General features: G+C 53.2%; 1 protein-coding gene across 6 annotated transcripts in view; it reads left to right on the top strand.

The window, feature by feature from the left end:
• The window catches only part of nfyc (nuclear transcription factor Y, gamma), a 30,286-nt gene that overhangs the window by 5,373 nt on the left and 7,254 nt on the right, over positions 1-17,659 (top strand). For 5 of the 6 annotated variants that reach the window (XM_036555513.1, XM_036555516.1, XM_036555514.1 and 2 more), the window contains exons 2-5: positions 11,451-11,560; positions 14,114-14,185; positions 14,659-14,772; positions 16,610-16,705. In XM_036555513.1, the coding sequence (XP_036411406.1) occupies positions 11,459-11,560; positions 14,114-14,185; positions 14,659-14,772; positions 16,610-16,705 (384 nt within the window). In that variant the 5' untranslated portion in view covers positions 11,451-11,458. Of the gene's footprint in view, positions 1-3,063; positions 3,308-11,450; positions 11,561-14,113; positions 14,186-14,658; positions 14,773-16,609; positions 16,706-17,659 lie in introns of those variants that run through there. The other variant, XM_036555512.1, reaches the window with a different exon arrangement.

Here is a 17,659-nt window from a genome sequence, read left to right as displayed (position 1 = left end):
CAGTGCGTGTCTGAGAGTGCTGGGGTTTTCGGACGCTCATTGACACTCGTTAACCACGTTTCCGCTGAGCTGTAGTTGAGCAGGTAGTAGGCGTTTCCGCTGCTAACTGACCCAGGCTGCCGCTGTGTTGGCCAGGCCAAGATGCAATAGTACGCTCTCCCCACCAAGACAGGTGGAGCACAAGGAGAGACTGAAACATATAGCCCAGTTCTTCTCCCATGTAGCACCACGTATCTTTGACTGGTCTGCTTCTGTTTGCTTTCCTACCAGAAATTTAAACTTAACTCCTCCTACGGCTGAAGTCATAGACGGCATACTTATTAGTTATTTTACTGTTTTACTACGTGTTACCCAGGAGTACTGCTGAATAACTTTGTACTGTTTGATTTTTTTTTCAGCATTTCAAAAACTTCTTTTCCTGATTTGGTATTGTCAGTAGAACATGCACATGCCATCGCCTTGACAACAGTTGTTGATTTTGAAAAGTGTCCTAGTGTGGCCCTTCTTTGGCAAATCTAAACTGGTTAAACTGAACGTGGGTAAGAGACACCTCTTATAATGCTGCTGAAACGTTATCTGGGAGCGAGTGGGTTGGCAGCTATGTGGTCCTTTTGGGGAAGAAAAGACCTGACATGCAGAGAAAAGGGCTGCTTTTACAAGCATTGACACGACTCACACTGAAATTAGCTAGCTAGCCAGCTACTCCTATCTGAAGTGCTTACATAGGAATAGCTGGCTAGCTAGCTCATGTGGGTGTTTCAGATAGGAATAGCTGGCTAGCTAGCTAATCTGAAATGCTTACATTAGCTAACGCTTACAGATAGGAATAGCTACCCAGCTCTTCCTATCTGAAACGTTTACATTAGCTAGCTAGCCAGCTTTACTGCCTTGAGTTGCATAGGTTTCTTCACGGTTTTATCGAGTTGAGTTTTCACTAACTTGCATTGTAGCTAGCTGTGTTTGGCCCATGCAATACATCACACCGTCCATACAGAACACCAAAATTAAAAATGTCTGTGGCCACTTTATCTCTTTTCATTTTGAGTGCTTTTTAAACCTTTATCAGAATGAAAAACTATTTGACCGCAACAAATCGGCTAGAAGTGATAAAACTTTTGAACATTACCTTGCATAATCATAGCCTCTAGTAATGGGATCACCCATGCTGTAGCTTACCGTGTACATTTTTTTTTGTTTTGTTTTTAATTTTCTACTTGAAGCGGAATCGCAAATGACTCCTGCAGTCTCAGAGTCAAAGTCCCTGTTATTGTTGTAGTTAATCAAAAACTCATAAACCTCTGCAGTCTTGTAGAACACCATCCTAAAAATGTATCTTTGGGCACACACACACACACACACACACACACACACACACACACACCCTTGAAATAGTAGATGAAAGGATAGGGCCTGACTAACATGAAATCTCCACACATGCACTCAGGGGGTCAGAGGAGGACTTTTTGCCCCCTGCAGTGCCATTTTAAAGGGAGGCAGTGAGGGTAAGTGTGTGAATATGCCATGTGGGACACAGCCATAAACCATCTGGCATATTGACACGCAACTTTCTCAAATTCTCAAAGTGCAAATTTGTTCTTCAGTTGCTCCCCTTCAAAAGTTGTTTACTGGTTGTTTCTGTATTAAAAATAAAGCCCAGCATACATCGACCACATCCTCTATATCTTTTAAAATTTTATTAAAACAATTTTTTAGGTAGGTCCAAAATAAATTAATTTTGCACTGATATCTAAGCTGTTGTGTGTCACTCAAAGGTGCATTTGGTGATTCTGAGGGCTGTGGACCAGGTGTTGGACACAGAACTGTGGAAAAAAAAAAATACATGCAAAAAATCAGATTGTACGTGGTGATAACACTGATTCAGCAAGGGTGTATTGGCAGTTGCATTTGTTTAAGTGACAAGTGTGTGCGTGTTTGTGTGGGGGAGAGAGAGAGAGAGCGTGTGTGTGTGCTTGCGTGTGTGAGAGAGAGAGAGAGAGAGAGAGAGAGCATGTGTGTGCGTGTTTGCGCTTGCTCGCATGTGTGTGTGCCTGGGTGCCAGTGTGGAGACCGACTCCGTCGTCTTTGCTCTTTAAATCATGCGGCTGCAGCATTCAGCAACAGGAAGACACTCTGATCGGCCAGTCACGGGAGGCAGGGCTCTGTGCGTCACGGCTGGGCCGGCCAATCAGCCGCGAGAGGGGGCGGCCCTGGGAAAGACATTTAGTTTGACATTGTAAATAAGCAGGGAACAGTTGTCAGAGCTGCCAGTTGCTTTTTTTCCTCCCCCCTCTGCGTCTCACCATGGAGGAACGGGAGAGCCGGGATCAGGAGGGAGAGGGGAGAGGCAGCAGCCCGGGAGAGCACTCCGTCTCACCGCGAGCTTTCCGCTACTTTCCTTTCCTCTCGTGCCTTCTCCTCTCTCTCTTCTCCTCTCCTCTTTCCCTGACCCCTATCCTGCAGCTCAAGGTAACTTAAAACAGGAAGTTGGCTTTCGGTGAGAGGGGGTTGGGTGGAGACGAGGGGGGAGGGGGGTCCGGGGGAAGGGGGAAGTGGCCCGGGCTGACGGACGCGGAGATCAGCCAGTAGCGGAGGACGGCTGGGCTCTCTGATAGGCTGGGCGGCAGACGGGGGGAGGAGAGCATGTAGGGAGGCGGGGCGCTGGTATCGTGTAGCAGGCTAGATTGATTACTTTTGAATGTTAAAGGGAAAGACGGCAGGAGATTTTTGTCTGGGACTTGGAGTGCCGCTCCTCCGCCAAAGCTTTGCTCTCCTGCTTGCTTTTTTTTTCCCCCCCTCGCGTCCCTGCACGTCAAGGCAGGGGTCAGCTGAAAGACAAACGCTTTAGGGGGCGGGGGGGGGGGGGGTGTGTGTGGAGGGGGGGGGGGGGGGGGGCAGTTAGGTCGCCGGGCAGGGGGGCGTGCTGCACTGTGGAGTCCGAGACAGTCAGGCAGAGGAGAAATGGGAGAGGGGTGTGTGTTTAGGGAAGGGGTGTGTGAGGGGTGGGTGAGGGGGGGGGGGTGGGCAGAGCTGGAGGAGATGGGGTAGCAGAGGAGGGGGGGGGGGGGGTGGCGGTGGCGGCGAACGCCTGCTTCGGCTTGTGAAGCTCTTCAAGGCAACGGACTGTGCCTGCTCCACACCTCCTTTTGTCTGATCCCGGGACTGAGGCCTTAAGGGAAGAGGAGAGGAGAGGAGAGGAAGGGACACTCTCTCTCTTTGCCCCTCCTGCTTTTCGAGGAGATATGTCCAGGCCGTGTCCCCCCCCACCCCCCCCTGCCTCCCGGCCTCTGCGCGGCATGAAGGGCACAGGGTAAGTGCGGCTCCCCTCACAAAGACAGCGAGAGACTCTGCCTCTGTGTGTTTCTGCTCAACTTCACTCTTCTCTGTGTGTACTTTCACTCTCTGCTGGGGAGGGGGGGTCTTTTCAGGCATGGGGAAACATGTTCCTCGTCCTCTGCTCTCCTTGGTAGGGGAAGAAGAGAAAAAAAACCAGCAAGCACTCTACATGCCTGACAGCCAGCGTTCTTCATCTGTTACCTTGGTGCGGACTCGCACGTTTCGAAAACATGCGGGGAAAAGTGTGTGTACTGGGGGTGGGTGGGGGGTGGGGGGGTGTTAGAGGGGGGTGTGAGGGTGTGGGTTGGATTGCAGCGAAAAGGTTTTAATTTTCCCCCCCAAGTGTATTGAATGTGATTGCTGTGTATTATTAATGTTGCCTGGGTGTGTTGACTGACAGTGGAAGTTGCAGGAAACCTCAGCTCTCTGAACTCGGTCCTACCTGAGCGTAGTTTCCCTGCTCACCTGGGGACACTCGGCAGGAAGCTCTTGTCTCTGTCAGTCCTGGTAGTGTTGTGCTAGATCAGTTTTTTCTTGATGCCATTGCTGTCTGTGACTGATGTTTTTGACTCCTTGGCTGAATATGAACTCCACTAGTTTGACTCCTGTTTTGTGCCTCTGCTAGTTTTGACTACTTTACAGTATATGACTCCGCTGGTTTTGACTCCATGGCTGCACATGACTTCTAGCTTTGACTCCTTCTCTGTATGTGCCTGTGTCGCTGTTCTCTGAGGCCGCCATGTGAGATAAGTGCTTCTGGCTCATTGCTGTGTGTCCCAGAGTAAAACTGCTGGTTTTGCACACGACTTCACTCTGGTTTTGACTCATTGTTTTCTGACTTGTTTTGACTCGGGTGTCTCTCTCTGATGGTGTAGTTTTGTGAGTCTAAGGAGCAGTTGTCATTGCCTTCATAGTGTCAATGTCCTCATCTCCCTGGCACCTTTTTTTGCACTTTTCTGAGCATGGCAGTGACATTCAGCCAGGTAAGCAGCCAGGCCGTCACCGGGCAGTTCCACACCCACCATCCTGCGCTGTGTTGGGGGCTTGTGTGTGTCGTTTCGGGGGGTTTCTCCGTTCCGACGCTCTGTCACGTGCGGCCGCGGGACGGTGTGTTTCCTCCGTGGAGGGGCTCCCTGGTCCTGGGTCCCTGGTTTCGGCGTAATTGAAAGTTTCCATCAGTGCCTGTGACAATATGGAGTCCCGGCGGGCAGAGAGCCTCTAAAAATAGCTCCCTGCCTTTGAGTCTTGGCTGCCAAATCCCAGCGCGGAGCACTGTTTGCATAAGATTTGAATATCATTTGAGCCCCCGTACTGTACTGTACTGTGGGGCTCAATGGAAAAAACAGTCAATGAACACACGCACGCGCACATAAACACACACACGCACGCGCGCACACACACGCGCGCATAAACACACACACACACACACACACACACACACACGCATGCACACACACACGCACGCACACACACACACGCGCATAAACACACGCACGCACACACACACACGCGCATAAACACACACACGCACACACACACACACACGCACACACACACACACACGCACACACACACACACACGCGCATAAACACACACACGCACACACACACACACGCACACACACACACACGCACGCGCGCACACACACGCGAGCATAAACACACACACGCATAAACACGCGTAGATAAGGGTGAGGAGGACCGGTGGGTGCTCTCTCCATCGCTCTCTCTCTTCTCCCTCTGGCTGCTTTGTTCAGTGAAAAGGCATCCAAAGCAACAGGCTCAGCTTGCAGGTGATTCTGCTTTCAGGCCTTTGGGTCCCCTGGCTGTGTTTGGGATGTGGCTGGCACAGCACGAAGGTCACAGCGATGCGAGAGGGGGAGAGAGGGAGGACGGGGCCCAGAGAGAGAGGGAGGACGGGGCCCGGAGAGAGAGAGGGAGAGAGGGAGGACTGGGCCCGGAGAGAGAGGGAGAGAGGGAGGACTGGGCCCAGAGAGAGAGAGAGGGAGAGAGGGAGGACGGGGCCCGGAGAGAGAGGGAGAGAGGGAGAGAGGGAGGACGGGGCCTGGAGAGAGAGCGGTGTAGTGATGGCGTCTCTCCCCTGCTCTCTGCCGCCTTGGTCAGGGGATTAGAGGGATAGAGGGAGCAGGAGGAAGGCCCGAAGGATTAGCGTTACGACGGGGTCACACAGCACCGCGGCGCAAAGTTGGACAGCCCTGTCTCCCTCTCTCCCTCTCTCCCTCCCTCGTTCCCGGTCACTCTCTCGCCTCTGCTGAAAATGTGCTGCACTGGCGTGAGCAACAGTCCCTCGTTGCCAAAGCCGCTTACATGTAGCACACATCGGCTCAACCGGGAAGGACCCACGAGTTGATCGAACAGCGTGGAAAAAGGTGGACTGGATGGGCAAATGAAGGAACGACTCTCTTGCTATCTTCCTCTCTCTCTCTCTCTCTCTCTCTCTCTCTCTCTCTCTCTCTCTCTCTCTCTCTCTCTCTCTCCCCCCCTGCCTCCCCACTCTCTGAATGACCTTGAGAGCGCAGGCCCACTTCCTGGAGTTGTGCTCACTGGAACTCTCCCCTGTGCCAGCCGGGTAAAGTTTGCCGTGGCGATAGGCTCAGGGCTGGACCCGGCTCAGGGCTGGACCCGGCTCAGGGCGGCGAGGTCCACAATCGGATCACTCTGTCTTAGAAAAAAAATATATAAAAAAAAAAAAAGAAATCACAAGACTGGCTTTGGGTCAGCGCAGCCCGGGAAGTTACTCATTGGTCAGTTTGTAATGTTTTACGGAACGCAGGGCCTTTGTTTTTGTTTTGATTGGGTGAATGATTTACTAGCGGGCGGAGACGTGGGCCGCTCAACAGGAGCGTCCCTCGGTGTGAGCACTCGGGGCTAGCTGCATCTGCGGCACCACTGTAGCGCTAATGTGTGGGCAGGCTGCTCCTAACAGAGGTGCCCTTAGCCTCAGTCCTCTAATTGCAGGGAGCGTAATGAAAGCATTTCATCCTTGAATGCCCTTCTGCCATTGGCTGTCTGCCATGTATTGTTTACTTTTTAGTGTTTTTTTTTTTCCCTCCTCCCCACCTGTGTTGGAGGTTTATGTCTGGAGCAGAACTCGTTAGCAGGGGAAAATGGAGGCTTGTTTCACACCTTCCCTTTAAAGAGTCAGTCGTAGGCCGTGCTGTGTCAGACCCCCCCTGTGAGCTTGTAGTGTCTGAACCCCAGGTAATGACCTCATCATGACTTATGGAATGAAATCCAGTTAGGAGCTGGGGATTGTGACCGTACGCAACGTGTCCTGTTACAGTTGTTGGAAAGGTCTTGGCACGTGTTGCGTGGGTCTGACTCTGACCTCTCCCCACATATGGTCGGGTTAATGGAACCCCAAAACTCACATGCTCAGAGTGCGTATTGACTGTGTGCATCTGCTGATCGGTGTGCTTGTGCCTTGTTTTGGCGCTGTATGTATGATCTTCAGCAGTTCCCCCACCTGTCCACAGGCACCTGCAGCTTCTGAAAACAAGCAGCATTCTCAGCGGGAGTTTCGGTGAGAGGAGAGACACACACGCACACACGCACACACGCACACAGGCTCTCCCCTGTCCCCTGTGTGGATGCTGGGTGGATGATGCCTCTCCAGGTTTTCCATCACAGGAGTTTCTCAGTTTCTCTCTCTCCTTTGTCAGATCTGGACTCCTGCTACCATAATGACGGGTTACCTTGCTGTCCACCCACTATCCGGAGCTCACAGGGAGAGGGGAGTGAGAGGGAGGGGACAGGGGACTCGCTCGGCCTGCCGGTGCAGTGTACAGGAACAGGGAGGGGATTCCAGAGGAGGGGGTGGAGGATGGGGCCGCTGTAGGGCTGTCACCGAGGCCGGGCCGTTATGGGGACAGGGGACTCGCTCGGCCTGCCGGTGCAGTGTACAGGAACAGGGAGGGGATTCCAGAGGAGGGGGTGGAGGATGGGGCCGCTGTAGGGCTGTCACCGAGGCCGGGCTGTTATGGGTTTCCAGTCTGAATGAATGAGCATCGCTGGCTCTTTCCTTCAGCAGGCAGGGAATAACGCAGCACTGCAGAGAGGTGACAGGGCGTCAGCACATTGCCCCGACAGCCGCACGCACACACACACGCAGGTGCGGGCCCTGGTTATTCAGCACTTGCTCTGGTTTGCTCAGTGACTCTGTGACGAGCTTCGGAGAGCTCCCGGGTCTGTGACGGGAGCAGCGCCTCTCACGCGCAGAGCTAAGCCGGGGGAAGGTGCCGCTCTCTGCTTTCAGCTCTGAGCGTGCCACTTCACTCCCCACTCAAACTCCGCTGAAGCACCTTGCTCTCCACACAACAGCTGCCAGGTTAATGAGAAGCAGCTTCGGCTGCCAGTGAAGCAGTTCAGCCCATCTGGTTTTTTTCGATTGGCTTTTCAAATCCCCGCCCCTCAGAGGAGGTGAGCATGCTCACTTTGTCCTCCACCCTCCTTTGGTGTCGGGTTTCAGTCTCGTGAAACAAAGGTGCTGACCGTGCGCTTCCTTACGGCGCTCGCTCTCCCTGGAGACCGGGAGCAGGGCAGCGGTCAAACGCAGGGTCAGGAGAGATCCAGCAGCACAGCGGTCAAACGCAGAACGGTGACCACAACACACCCCTCTCATCCGGTCGCGGTCCTACGGGGAGAAACGCAGCACGCTGGTTTAGCGGGCCTTCTCACAGCCAGGAGGAGAGAGGCGTGGGCTGTGTAGCCGATGCCCAATCACAGTGCGGTCTCCCTGTCTCTTCCTGTCATGTGACCACAAGCTCCTGCAGTGTGATTGGTTGAAGGTCGATGAGGTCACAGCAAGGTGGGCAGCAGGGTGATCTACCCTCCTCTGTCCTGTCCCGTGAAGAGGGGTCTTGTCGGAGAAACCTACAGAAACCGCGGCGGCATGCATCTCCCTGGCTTATTTATCTCTTCATTCAGTCACTCTCTCGTTCATTCAAGCATTTGCTTGTTTAATTTCCTTCTCCCTCTCCTGCGGCCACGATGGCAATCACAGTGTTACCGTGGTAATTAGCCAGATAGTTTTCTTTAATGGTGTTCAGTGAATCAGCTAATTATCAGGCCTTATCTCTCAAGAATGAGCGTGGGCACATACGCGCAAGTGCACACACACACACACACACAGACACATGCGCACACACACGCCGACACACACACATGCACAAAGCTTCGTGGGTACCCTCAAAAGCCCTGCAGAATCCATCACAAGATGAACTCCTGATTCTGCTCTGAAAGCACGGAGACAGTAACATACTGTTACACACACACACGCACACACTCATCCACTGTCACGCACACGCACATACACACCCATCCACTGTCACACATAAGCGCAAACGCACACCCGAGTGACCGCCCGAGGTGGCTAGGCACAGCACAGAGCAATATTCCCAACAGCAGCTGTGGCTGATTTTCTGAACTGTACCCATTGATTTTGCAGTTCTGATTGATTGGCTTTCATGTGTGTGTGTTTTTTTTTTTTTCTTTTTGTACTGAAATATTAAAACCACCACAGTACAGGTAGCTAGTAGAGGTAGAGAGGATGGTTTGTAGATAAGGGGAACAAAATCACAGGATCTTCTCTTTCCCTGTCCCTCTCTCTCTTTCACGCTCTCTCTCTCTCTCTCTCTGTGTGCGTGTGTGCGTGTGGGGTAGTCTGTCCACACCGCTGTTGCTTTCCTCTTTGTGAATTCTCTTGTCATGTTATTTTCTTTTGATTCGTCCTGCCAAATCTGCTAAACTCCACAAACACTCGCAGGCAGTTTCTCTCCTGCATGCGCACTCACTCACGCATGCATACACACACACACACACGCATACACACACACACACTTACTCGTGCCTCTTGTAGTCAACAAACAGATTAAGAAACAAAACAAAGCTACACTAGATCTTCTTTCATCCCCTAGTTATTCTCCTCTCTCTCTCTCTCTCTCTCTCTCTCTCTCTCTCTCTCTCTCTCTCACTCTCTCACTCTCTCTCTCTCTCTCTCTCTCTCTCTGTCTCATTCTGCCCCTCTTTCTTTCTCTCTGTCTTCTCCTGTCTGTCTACCCTCTTCTCCTTGTTTCTCTCTCCTCTCTTTCTCTTCCTCAACCTCTTGTCTCTTCTCCAAGCTCCTGTCTTGTCTTTCTCCCCTCCTCCCTCTTCTCCATCTGTGTTTCCATCCTTTGAGCTCCCCGGTTTGCCTGCTCTCTTCAGAGAGTGAGAGAGAGTCCGGGAGAGGGGGAGAGGGAGAGAGGGAGAGACACACACACAGAGGGAGAGAGAGCGTGCTAGCTATGTTGGCACTCCAGCGAGGCAAGCTTAGGCAGGCCAGTCAGCAGTGTGCAGAATTCCTGGCGTGCCGTAGTAACCTGCAGTCTCTACTTCCAGGATTTCAATGCGTTGGTTAGACAGGGTCGAGCGGCTGCGTGTTGGGTTTCATCTGTCCCGAACACCCCGTGAATGCCGGCGTTTGTGCGCGGTGGCGGGGGGGGGGGGGGGGGGGGGGGCGTTTTCGGCCTTCCCCTCTTCTATCCGGGGGCGGGACCGTCCCCTCGTTTCCTCCTGTGGCGGGACACTTTGTACCCGTCTTTGTTTCGGGACGGCCCAGGTTCCCCTTACTAGGCCTCATGTGGGACCGTGTGGCCGCGCTTGAGGACGGAAGTGAAAGCAGAGATGGGTTTTGTGTTGAGTTTCGCACGAAACTCGCCCCGGCACTGCTGTCCCAGTGCCGGGGCGGCAGCGTAGCACAGTGGTAAGGAGCAGGACTTGTAACCGAATGGTTGCTGGTTCAATTCCCCACTGGGGCACTGCTGCTGTACCCTTGGGCGAGGTACTTAACCCACATTTGCCTCAGTAAATATCCAGCAATATATATGGCTAACATTGTAAACAACTGTGACCTATGTAAGTCGCTCTGGGTAGGAGCGTCTGCTAAATGCCAGTAGCGTAATGTAATAATGCAGTACTTTCATCCAGCGCTGTAGCTCATGACATCAAATGCTGACGTCTCTGCAGTTACACTCGGTCTGCTTTCCCAGCGTAACCTCAGCACTGCGCGGCTCCGGCTGCTTGCTGTGATCAGCACTGGTGTTACGCTTCTTTGCACGTCCTTTGTGCAGATGGAGCAAGCGCAGTTGTGAGGCTCACAGACCATGTTTAACTCCTGTGTAAGTGGGCCAGAGCCTCTGACTCCAGCAGGGTGAGATCACATGGTTCAGCGTAGTGAAGAGAACCGGATACACCCCGGACAATGGGCCTGACCTGGACGGGACGGGCTGGCTCCTGGTCTGCAGGAAACGCTGTACTGTGTGTGACCTTGACCGTGGTGGGGTGACTGTGGTGGGGTGACCGTGCGGCTGTGACCGTGGTGGGGTGACCGTGCGGCTGTGACCGTGGTCGGGTAACCGTGCGGCTGTGACCGTGGTGGGGAGACCGTGTGGATGTGGCCATGGTGGGGTGACCGTGTGGCTGTGACCGTGCGGTTATGACCGTGATGGGGTGACCGCACAGGTGTGAGAGTGTGGGTGTGACCACGCAGATGTCTGACAGCGTTAGGTGTGACCGTGAGGGTGTGGCCACGCCGGTGTCTGACCCCGTTAGGTGTGACCGCGCCAGTGTCTGACTGTGCAAGTGTCTGACCCTATTACGTGTGACCGTGCAGGTGTCTGACCGTGCCGGTGTCTGACCGCGCAGGTGTGAGAGTGTGGGTGTGACCACGCAGGTGTCTGACAGCATTAGGTGTGACCGTGAGGGTGTGGCCACGCCGGTGTCTGACCCCGTTACGTGTGAACGCGCCGGTGTCTGACCCCGTTACGTGTGAACGCGCCGGTGTCTGACCCCGTTACGTTTGACCGCGCCGGTGTCTGACCGCGCCGGTGTCTGACCCCGTTACGTGTGACCGCGCCGGTGTCTGACCCCGTTACGTGTGACCGCGCCGGTGTCTGACCGCGCAGGTGTCTGACCGCGCCGGTGTCTGACCCCGTTACGTGTGACCGCGCCGGTGTCTGACCGTGCGAGTGTCTGACCCCGTTATGTGTGACCGCGCAGGTGTCTGACCGCGCCAGTGTCTGACCGCGGCCTCTCTCTCTCTCTCCCTCTCCCTGCAGGAGTCGTCATGTCGGCAGACAACTCGTTCGGAGCAGGAGGCAGCGACGCCCAGCAGAGCCTGCAGTCCTTCTGGCCGCGAGTGATGGAGGAGGTCCGAAACCTCACCATGGTGCGTTCCTCCCCCCCTCCTCTCCCCTGTCTTCTCCTCTCCTTTCTCTGTCCGGTCTCCTCTCTTCTCCCCTCTCCACCCTTCCAAATTCCTCTGTTCCTCTCCCTTTTCTCTTCTTTTTCTCTCTCTCGTTCTTCTTTCCTGGGTGTGCATCTACCTCTTTCCACTTTCGTATACACATACACACGTACACTTTCTCACACACACATACACACAGGCACACACACACACACACCCATGTATTCACACGCTGTGATCGCACACACACACACACACGCTTGTGATCGGACATGCTCACACACACACACACACACACACACATGCTTACGATCACGATTGGACACACACACACACACACACACACACACACGCTTGCGATCAGCCACACACACACATGCACACTTGTGATGGGACACGCTCACACACGCACAAGCGCACTTGTGATGGGACACGCTCACACACACGCACAAGCGCACTTGTGATGGGACATGCTCACACGCACACACACTCACACACACACATGCACACACATGCACACTTGTGATGGGACACGCTCACACACACACACACACACACACACACACACACACACACACACACACACACGCACACTTGTGATGGGACACGCTCACACACAGACTGCAGGAGTAGTGTAGCTCCTGGTTTGGAAAGCTGATCTCAGCACGCAGCTCCTCTGAGCTCATTAGAGCAGTCTGTTCACTGACAGCCTCCTGCTTCCTGCGCACAGCCATGTCCAATAAAAAACACTGCCTTTAACATGGCCGCCGCTGCCTTCCCAGGGTGCTTTGCAGCATTAGCGTCTGTGGCGAGAGCCACAGGAGCTGGCTTTTAATGGAAGAACAAGATGGTAGCTGGGAGATTACCATTAAACCAGAGCTCTAGTGCGACAGGGGTTTGTGCATTTCTGGAGAAGGTTCGTTTATAATGGTGATCAACCAGCCGGGACTGAACAGCTGCCTCCCATAACAACCATGCACGCGGGTACGCACGCACACACACACATTTACTGACACTCGTGCACATTTTCAGAGACCTTTCCTAAAATATAATGTGTGTTAAGCTTACAGTGGAAGTCAGGTTTGTTTTCTAACAGTGGGGCTAAGCCTTACTGTGATTTTAATTGATGACTGTGTGTGTGTGTGTGTGTGTGTGTGTGTGTGTGTGTGTGTGTGTGAGAGAGAGAGGGAGTGAACCTGTTTTCCTGTGAGTGTGTGAGAGTGTGATTGCGTGCGTGTGCGTGTTTCTGTGTGTGTGTGCGTGTTTCTGTTTGTGTGCGTGTTTCTGTGTGTGTCTGTGTGTGCGTGTGTGTGTTTCTGTGTCTGTGTGTGTGTGTGTGTGTGTGTGTGTGTGTGTGTGTGTGAGAGAGGGGGAGGGAACCTGTTTTCCTGTGAGCGTGTGATTGCGTGCATGTGCGTGTTTCTGTGTCTGTGTCTGTGTCTGTGTCTGTGTCTGTGTCTGTGTCTGTGTGTGTGTGTGTGTGTGTGTGTGTGTGTGTGTGAGAGAGAGAGAGAGGGGGTGGGAACCTGTTTTCCTGTGAGCGTGTGATTGCGTGCATGTGCGTGTTTCTGTGTTTGTGTGTGTGTCTGTGTGTCTGTGTGTGTGTGTGTGTGTGTGTGTGTGTGTGTGTGTGTGTGTGTGAGAGAGAGAGAGAGGGGGTGGGAACCTGTTTTCCTGTGAGCGTGTGATTGCGTGCATGTGCGTGTTTCTGTGTGTGTGTGTGTGTGTGTGTGTGTGTGTGTGTGTGTGTGTGTGTGTGTGTGTGTGTGTGTGTGTGTGTGAGAGAGAGAGAGAGAGAGGGGGGGTGGGAACCTGTTTTCCTGTGAGCGTGTGATTGCGTGCATGTGCGTGTTTCTGTGTTTGTGTGTGTGTGTCTGTCTGTGTGTGTGTGTGTGTGTGTGTGTGTGTGTGTGTGTGAGAGAGAGAGAGGGGGGGTGGGAACCTGTTTTCCTGTGAGCGTGTGATTGCGTGCATGTGCGTGTTTCTGTGTGTCTGTGTCTGTGTGTGTGTGTCTGTGTGTGTGTGTGTGTGTGTGTGTGTGTGTGTGTGTGTGTGTGTGTGTGTGAGAGAGGTGGAGGGAACCTGTTTTCCTGTGAGCGTGTGATTGCGTGCATGTGCGTGTTTCTGTGTGTCTGTGTCTGTGTGTGTGTGTCTGTGTGTGTGTGTGTGTGTGTGTGTGTGCGTTTCTGTGTCTGTGTGTGTGTGTGTGTGTCTGTGTGTGTGTGTGTGTGTGTGTGTGTGTGTGTGTGTGTGTGCGTTTCTGTGTCTGTGTGTGTGTGTGTGAGAGAGGTGGAGGGAACCTGTTTTCCTGTGAGCGTGTGAGCGTGTGATTGCGTGCGTGTTTCTGTGTGTGTGTGTGTGTGTGTGTGTCCTGTGAACCTGTTTTCCTGTGAGCGTGTGAGCGTGTGATTGCGTGCGTGTTTCTGTGTGTGTGTGTGTGTGTCCTGTGAACCTGTTTTCCTGTGAGCGTGTGATTGCGTGCGTGTGCGTCAGGGCGTTTCCGGGCGGCTCATCTGATTCCCCTGTGTGTTTCAGAAGGATTTCCGCGTGCAGGAGCTTCCACTCGCTCGCATCAAGAAGATCATGAAGCTGGACGAGGATGTGAAGGTAGGGGCAGGCGCGGGGGCCAGCCTGGGGTCACAGGGAGGTGACGTCACGCGTCGTCACGGCGATCGGAGCGGTCAGAGAGGCCGTGACTCAGGCCGGTGCGGGAGGGCCCTCGGGGCCTAAAATAAGCAGCGGCTTAAGTGGGAGGAGGGTCACGCTGGTCCACACTGCCAAGACAATTAAGAGCTCAGGAGGCGTGCCCTGCGAAACACTGCGGTGTGGCAGGACACTGCCTGAGTGTGTGGGTGAGAATGTAGGAGTGTGTGGGTGAGAATGTAGGAGTGTGTGTGTGTGTGTGTGTGTGTGTGTGTGTGTGTGTGTGTGTGTGTGTGAGAGAGAGAGAATGTATGTGTGTGTGAGCGAGACAGAATGTAAGACAGTGTGTCTGTGTGTGAGTGTGAATGTGTGCGTGTGTGTGTGACTGTGTGTGTGTGTGTGTATCTGTGCTGACCTCGCCCTCCCCTCCCCTGCAGATGATCAGCGCTGAGGCTCCCGTTCTGTTCGCCAAGGCCGCCCAGATCTTCATCACCGAGCTCACCCTGCGGGCCTGGATCCACACCGAGGACAACAAGCGCCGCACGCTCCAGGTAACGCCTCCCGTCCGGACTACGCCTCCCATCAGCCCCTGCTCACAGCCTCGGGAGCGCGGAGCCGCGTTCGGGTCTGGGACTGACGCGCGCGCAGCTCCGCACGGCTGACCCAGTTTCCCCCCAATGCCATTTTGTCTGCCGTGATCCTGCTGCCGCGCACAACAACATGGATCCCGCTGTTCCCCTCGCTGCGCTCCCCGCCGGGGCTTTCTCAGGTGGCCTCCTTCGCCCCGGCCGAGCCAAGAACACCGCTCCCCCTCGCTTACTAAAAAGGGAAGCCGGGCACAAAGGCGGCGCTCAGAAAGCACGCCTTCCTGCGCTGCCACAGCTAGCTTTAATCAGCTTTCTCCTCCATTCTGAGACCAGAAAGTTAAGTGCCGTGGAAGGCGAATATTCTCATGCAAATTTTCCAGTTCGGTTTATGACCGTATTTGCTGTATTTGATGTAAGATCATATCCCGGGACTGAGGAATAAACTGAAGCGGAAGTGTAGGTACTTTTCAGCAGCTGAAGCCAAATGTTCCACAGGACATTTGACTCGTTTTAAATTCTCCAGCAGCGGCATGTCATTTCATATTGAAGTGCATGGCATTCTGCAAAAAATCTTGAGCTTTTTAAACAGATTTTTTGTTAAAAAGAATGCCCTGTAATGGTGCGTCATCTCAGAAGGTTCTTAGGTCCAGGGTACTGGGCTCATGTTCAGTAGTAGGTAGCAGTGGCTGGGAGTGTGCTTCTGCCACATTTCACTTTTTTTTATTTTTAGTTTTTAATTTCACTTCTGAATAAAAAGTGACGTATGCACGCACGAGTGATTGTGAGTGTGTGTGTGTGTGTGTGTGTGGGTGATCACGAGTGCGTGCGAGCGTGTGTGTGTCCGCACTCTGGCTCTGACCATCGCTTCATTGTGTGTACACCACAGCGACGGGGGTTGTCACGACAACACTCATCAATAGAACAGCTGTGGACATGACCCCCCCGGTTGCCAAATATTAATCACGGCGCTAAAAATAGCCCTCCGTGTTGGGGGAGGAGAGGGGTGACAATGGCGGGGGTCTTTGCAGCCGATATCCCGGGGAACATACCGCAGGGACCGAGGGGGGAGGCGTAATGGGATACTATTTCGGCTGAATGATGCTGCCCACTTTGGGGTGATGGGGTAATGGAGCAGCAGGAGGCCAGACCAGAATAGCCCAGGATGTCCTACTCCTCCTCTGCTGGGTTTTTTCTTTTCTTTTTCTTTTTCTTTTTCTTCCTCCGGTTACCCTTCGGTTCGTGTGTCCCTGTTGTTGAAAGCACAGCTCACACGTTGGATACTTGGCTAGGTGGAACACCGTATCCGCTGCCTCCTTATGCAGCGTTTCTGAGAGCACAGGGTCATGAACGTGGCCTTGAGTGGGCCCAGCCGAGCACAGGGGAATGACTGCTTTACGTGGGCTGGCGGATTATCTGGGTCCAGATCATGAGCTAGGCTACAGTCTAGGCTTACTTTTATAGTTGGCGTATAAGACTTTTTTTTGTTTTTTTTTTTGCTTTTGTTTAGCTCACAAGTGCAGTTTGATACACATCGGAAAATATACCAGTGAATCGAGCAACAGTCTTAAATTGATTTTGTCAGTGTAGTTTTTAAAGTTAAGCTGACACTTGAACTTTCTCATTAGGACACAGATACTTCCTGAGTGAGCAGCCATCCAGAACTCTAAGGAAAGATAGTGCAGGCATTCTGTCTGCACCTTGCAGCTGTGGTGGTGTATGTTCATGCATATGAAAAGCTGGAAATATGAAACTTGGCTAGCCCTACATTGTTTTACATCCTGACTGCGCTCCTGTCTTGCAGAGGAACGACATCGCCATGGCGATCACAAAATTTGACCAGTTCGACTTCCTGATTGACATTGTGCCCCGGGATGAGCTGAAGCCCCCGAAACGGCAGGTGGGTGAAAGGTCATCTCCCGCGCCCCTTTAAAAATGGGCTGCAGCTCTGTAAGCGTCTCAGTCACACCCCAAAAATCCACAGGAGGAGGAATCCTTCTTCCCTGCTTCACCATCAAGGTGACCCGCGGCTGAAGCATCACCATGGAACTGGCGCAGTACCCACACGTGGTGGCTAGGAGGCGCTGTAAACATCCTTGACTGGAAGCTGGGTGTGGAAACGGGCTTTCAGTCGGATGTTTGCAGCGTCCAGCTCCCTGTAACAACCTCAGCAGCTGGCGCCAGCGCCTCATAAACTGAAAACGGACATGTTTGGACAAGAAGTGTAAACGATCCAAGTAGCGATGCCAGCTAGAAATCCGGGGTTAGAGTCATATTGGAGGTTTCCTGCGCAATGCTGCGGCTGCAGAATCTAAGCTTATTATGGGATTTTAGCAGGCGGCCGTGTCCAGGGTGACTCCAGCTGCTCACATTTTAAAAAGAGCCCTGCACCGTTTGCAATGGAGGTAAAATATCTGACTTCACCATGTGATACTGCAGATAATGTGCAATGTCCTGTAGAAATGCACAGCTCAGCTGGGGGTGTGGATGAGTTAGAGGGAGAGATGAAAGTGTTACGGGGAGTCTTCTGGAGCAGTGTGCTGTCAGGTGTGAAGAGCTACCACATCAAAAGGCAGCAAGTTCGCTGAACAGCAACGTCATGACATCACTCATCTGTGACATCACAAGTGTGGCAAGGATTGTAAGCATTCCACATTCTCAGTTATGACATCACAAGTGCAGCCAGGGGTGTAAACATCCTACACTCTCAGCTGTGACATCATGGAGCTGGGAGAGGGGTGTTTACGCTCTTTGCTGCAGAAGAACCACCCCCCCCCCCCACCCCCCCAAGGCCTGGGGTCAAAGGTGAGGGAAAGGAGAGGTTGTGGGCAGGATAGGAGAAGGGGGTGTGGGC

Source organism: Megalops cyprinoides, chromosome 21 (assembly GCF_013368585.1).
Source record: "Megalops cyprinoides isolate fMegCyp1 chromosome 21, fMegCyp1.pri, whole genome shotgun sequence".
Classification (NCBI taxonomy): domain Eukaryota; kingdom Metazoa; phylum Chordata; class Actinopteri; order Elopiformes; family Megalopidae; genus Megalops; species Megalops cyprinoides.
The sequence above is the reverse complement of the archived record's forward strand: the minus strand, read 5'-3'. Positions and strand labels throughout refer to the sequence as shown.